The 5,413-nt window shown below is 41.9% G+C and overlaps 1 protein-coding gene across 1 annotated transcript in view; it reads left to right on the forward strand.

Moving 5' to 3' along the window:
* Window positions 1–2,998, forward strand: part of clcc1 (chloride channel CLIC-like 1) — a 9,799-nt gene extending 6,801 nt beyond the window's left edge. The window contains exons 8-10 of the mRNA XM_019880343.1: window positions 139–285; window positions 402–959; window positions 1,743–2,998. Of these exons, the coding sequence (XP_019735902.1) occupies window positions 139–285; window positions 402–959; window positions 1,743–1,835 (798 nt within the window). The 3' untranslated portion in view covers window positions 1,836–2,998. The remainder of the gene's footprint in view (window positions 1–138; window positions 286–401; window positions 960–1,742) is intronic.
* Window positions 2,999–5,413: the final 2,415 nt, after the last annotated feature.

Raw genomic sequence — 5,413 nt, forward strand, 5'->3', positions numbered from 1 at the left:
GTGTGTGTGTGTGTGTGTGTGTGTGTGTGTGTGTGTGTGTGTGTGTGTGTGTGTGTGTGTGTGTGGTGGGGGGGGGACAACTAAGTCCCAGTTATGATATGTGAACGTGCCTCATACAAAGTGTTTCCTCCTATTAAGGCAATCTCCGTTACAATCACGACCCTCATCACAGAGCCACTGAAGCATGTCGGCCTGGGGATCAGCGAGTTTCTCAGAGCGCTCCTCAAAGACCTCCCGATCACTCTCCAGATCCCCGTACTCCTCACGATTGTGCTTGCCATTGTGGTAAAGGCGCTTGAATTGTCATATTTAGTTGGGCGTTATCCTCCATGTATCGCACTCTGAGAGGTTCATCGAGTGAAGAGGAATCCCGGTTAAGACAAATCTATTGTTCTTTTCAGGTATTCATGTATGGAAGTGTGCAGGCAGTTTTCCAGTATGGCATCACTGCACCTCTACGCCGCCATAGAAGGGATCCGACACTTCCACCACCGGACCAGCCTCGTCTCCAAGAAATTGAGGACCGTGGCCACATGGAACGAGGGGACATGCCGGAGTCTCGTCCACGGCGCAGTTTAGAGGATGCCCGATCGCACGGGGATCAGTTGTGCCGCTCGCGGCCCAACAAAGCCGGAGATGAGCCAGCTCGGATGTTTGTGGAGACCTTGCGCACCGCAGCTTCTTCCCACACGGAGCACGAGTTAGACGGGAAACGACCCCTGAGGCGCGTCGAGGTTGGGCAGGGGGACGAGACTGACCTTCAGTCAGACTCTGACAGCCATGCAGAGGCAGAGGCGGACCAAAGAGGCGGCATTGATGTTATATCCCAGCTTGATGCCAAAACTAAAACAAAAGCCAGTGACTGCGACTCCTCTCTGTCAGAACACCCTAAAGACGGCAACAGCAGAGAGAAGACGACATCTGGACTCCCACAGCCGCAGCCTAAAAAGAATGTGCAGGTAAGAGCCTCTTATGAACGTGTCAACGGAAATACTTCTTTGTCTTCATCATCACTGCTATCCTGGCTGCATCACAAATAAGCTGCAGACAAAGCAGAACAGACTCTGGTGGGGGTTAAACCTTGACAGGCTCACTGATCAGAAGTCTCAGATGACATTGTGTGCTAATGCTGCCTGGAAAGGTTTCCTTTGACCTCTGACAAATACCGTATTGGGCCGAATATAAGACGGTGTTTTTTGCATTGAAATAAGACTGAAAAAGTGGGGGTCGTCTTATATTCGGGGTCTAGACATTATACCCATTCACGACACTAGATGGCGCCAGATATAATTGAAGTGAATGCTGAACTAGATTCCCCAGGCCAAAATGAACACGTCACGAAGAATAAAAATAAAAAAATAGCAGTAAGAAAGAAAAGAGAAGAAAATAATAGAAGAGATAACAGAAAATGGAGAAACGTAGTGACAATCTGGAGAAAAGTGGGTCGAAGATCGGCCAGGTTAACTGGCAGCAGCGGAGAAATTATGATGTAATTTACATTTCAAAAACCAGAAGCCATTCATTTACGAATGTGATTGCACTTTAGTTTACATATTTAAATGTTCAGATATTAAGATTTGAATGAGGCAAAATAACATGCTTTTTCTCTCAAATATATTGTTATAATCTTTTGTTTCAGATGTACTGTAATTATTTTCGTCTCCTTTGGGACAAAATATCGAAACGGATAGGAAGGAATTTTACGACCCTGTAATTTTACGTTGCAATATTTGCATCCGCAGGACCTGAAGGCCTCAGCTGGAAACTCGATGCCCTCTGCCTCTCTGAAAAACGTGGAAACAGTCGGCAGCCCCATTCAGGAAACGTTACAATGAAACGGCGCACAGAGCTTGTGGCTTCACCGATGACGTCACAGTGCCAAAAATATGTCATCTCGACAGAGTTGAGGGCTGAGCATCTCTAGCCCATAACAGATCTTCACTGTTGGACGAATTAGTCTCTAAGTAGAGACGTCAATAATACAGTATGAACTGTATGAATATGATCATTGACAGCAGCCGACCAACACTTACGTACATTAAGCACCTTCAGTGATTGCTGATGTAGGACGTGTTAGTGACGGCAATTTTCAAGCGAAATTAAGGTTGTCGAGGAATGCTGCTACGTGTTTATTTTTTTTTACTTGAATATTTTTTTTCCAAGATTTTAGAATCATTGTATTTTGAGAGCGTTCAAGGCGGACGATCAAGCATATTTTATTCTTTTCTTGTATACATATCTGGGTTCAAACATGCAGAGTCTACAAGTACTGTTCTGAGAAAAAAAACCTGCAAGAAACACTTGATGCCACGTGAAGGGTAATTTAAAGTTAATCTCTATTGTCACCATGTAACTCTGTCACAAGGGAAGGTCTCATAAGACCTACAGTTAATTTAACCAGATACTTGAAATCACAGGTGATCAGGCACTGTAATAGTAAGAGGACAAACCAAAAAAATTAGGATTGGAATTCGTGCTCGGACCTACCTGAGGGAACACACTGCAACATACAGTGCCACGCAAATATATTTCCACCCTTTCAGATTTTTGATTTACATGTTCATCACACTTCAAGTGTTTAAGCAATTGCCTCCAAATCCTAATTACTGGTTGCACTTGTGCCACCTTTGGCAGTAATAACTGACCTCAAGCATTTGCATTGATGACAGAAGAAATCGCAATGGCATTCAAATTTGGTCTTTGAGGTGGTAACTGTCAAACCTTATTTTTAAGCAATTCAGAGGTGGACTTTGGGCGTTATTCTGTTCTTTGTCTCAGATGTAATTGCCCACCCGTATTTCTTTTGAGTTCAACTTTTCTTGTCAGTCCAAATCAGTGATGGATAGTGCCTCTGCTACCTGGAGCTTCACCGAGGACTTACTCAATGACTTAGTTCACCTCCTAAGACAATATTACTCAATGATTGTGGCTAATACTGTTTTACTGTTTGTTTTAATTTTTTTTAACTATTGGGCATTAAATTGTTTTGAGACGTGTGCTTTACTCTTGTTGTTATTATCTAAGTGGCGGTTGCGCACTTTTAATGTATGTTCCCCTCGGAATGGTTATGTGTAAAACCAGTAGAGATCAGGAGTGTCATGAATGCATTTGTTTTTTTAAATGATTGTACTTAACATTTAAGCACCTTCAAAGTGTCACACCTGAATGACACTTTGTCTATATTCAAAAAAATATCTGATCACAGAGGAAGTGATGGCAGAGATTTCTATTCTGTGGCTGGAGCAACTCAGGTGGACCACATTTTCATTTTCTCCCTGAAAAGAAAAACAGCTCCAGAGATCCAACGACATTGACAGACCTCCAGACATAACACTGTATTTTTCTCATCAATGCCCTGCAACCCTAACTTTTCAGAATGCTTGTTCCCAGACTAAAAGAAAAAGCAATCTGATTACCGTATTCCTGATTACCGTATTCCTGTCCAGGCCACTGTCTCTACATTTACCATTTGCCATTTCCATCAAGAAAAGGTCTCCATTTACTTACCAAACAGTGAAAAGGAAGCTACAAATTTGTATGAAATGGCCACAAATTAGTGTTTTGTGATTGTGGTGTATAGTTTCCACAAGAACAAGTTCCATGATGCGCCCCTTGACAACTTGGAGCGCCTTGCTCTTGGCGTATTTTTGTGCCTTCTATATATTGCCCTTAGACGCCACAAGAGGGCGCCACAGCCCAAACAAAAGGAAAGATCTTTGAGAGGCTGACCCAGATGCAGCAACCTGTGATACATTTTTTTATTCCCCCAGAATCAAGTCATGTCTTTTATAAATTGTTTCCTGAGTGCACTCTTGTAAAATAATTTAAGAATTATATTACAATATTTTGGGATGACTGCCAGTGGTGTATTTAATGTTAAAACTATGAATATAAGCAATTATAAACATTTTAAGGGGCATGAAATAGGCAACTCACCGATTACAGGGAGGGATCAGTCCCTATCCCCAATTGAGGTCATGGAAACACTGCTGTGAATAGCGATATCTGCAAGTATTTAAAAGGCTTTATAATTTCAACAAAATAGTAACAACATCGGAACGAAAGGACAAAAGGTCTGTCGCTCTGACGTCTGTGATCATGAAGTACCTAACACGCCTTGTCCTGGGGCAACTAAAGAACATCACCGCACTCCTGCTGGACCCCCTGCAGTTTGCCTACATGACAGGTTAGTGGACGCCGCAGTCAGTTTGGGGCTGCACTATATCCTGGAACACCAGACCATGATTCAGTTGTCATCTGACTGGTTGCCATGTATGTCAATCAAGTAAAGGGATTGATGATAGACTGACGTAAGTTCTGCTGGATATAGCACCGTTGTTTGAATGTCAGCGCCACCGTGGAGGCGTTTTCGACGCTTGTCAAGTGAAAGCCAGGGAGCCGCAATGAACCAGCCAAAGAGCTATATGCGGCCCACGAGCCGCGGGTTGAACACCATTCTATAGAGGGTCGTTTTTTTCCGGCTAAAACACCTGACCATACATGATAGTGTATGGTAAAAACCGGTCGGAAAAACCGACCATGTATAGTAAGGCGGGTTTTTTTAACCAAAAAATCAACCATGTAAAAGTAAAGCATTTTCAGCAGAAAAAAATGACCATATAGTAAGGCGTTTTTTGCCGAAAAAAAACGACCATCCATAGTAGGGCGTTTTTAGTCGAAAAAAACGACCATGTACGGAGACGTTTTTAGCCGAAAAAACGACCATGTATAGTAAGGCGTTTTTTTTTTTAACCCAAAAAAATCGACCATGTAAATTAAGGCGTTTTTAGCCGAAAAACAGACCATGTATAGTAAGGCGATTTTTAACCAAAAAAACAACCATGTAAACTTTACATGGTTGGTCTTTTTTCGGCCCAAAAAACAATAACCATGTATACTAAGGCGTTTTTGGCCGAAAATAGTAAGGCGTTTTTGGCCCAAAAAAAATAACCATGTATACTAAGGCGTTTTTGGCCGAAAAAAACGACCATGTACGGAGACGTTTTTAGCCGAAAAAACGACCATGTATAGTAAGGCGTTTTTTTTTTTTAACCCAAAAAAATCGACCATGTAAATTAAGGCGTTTTTAGCCGAAAAACAGACCATGTATAGTAAGGCGATTTTTAACCAAAAAAACAACCATGTAAACTTTACATGGTTGGTCTTTTTTCGGCTAAAAACGCCTTACTATACATTGTATAGTAAGGCGTTTTTGGCCCAAAAAAAATAACCATGTATACTAAGGCGTTTTTGGCCGAAAAAAATGACCATGTATCGTAAGGCTTTTTTGGCCGAAAAAAACGACCATGTATAATAAGGTGTTTTGGGCCGAAAAAAATAACCATGTATACTAAGGCAATTTTAGCCTCCAAAAAACGACCATGTATAGTAAGGCGTTTTTGGTCGAAAAAAA

Source organism: Hippocampus comes, unplaced genomic scaffold (assembly GCF_001891065.2).
Source record: "Hippocampus comes isolate QL1 unplaced genomic scaffold, H_comes_QL1_v1.1 scaffold151, whole genome shotgun sequence".
Lineage (NCBI taxonomy): Eukaryota > Metazoa > Chordata > Actinopteri > Syngnathiformes > Syngnathidae > Hippocampus > Hippocampus comes.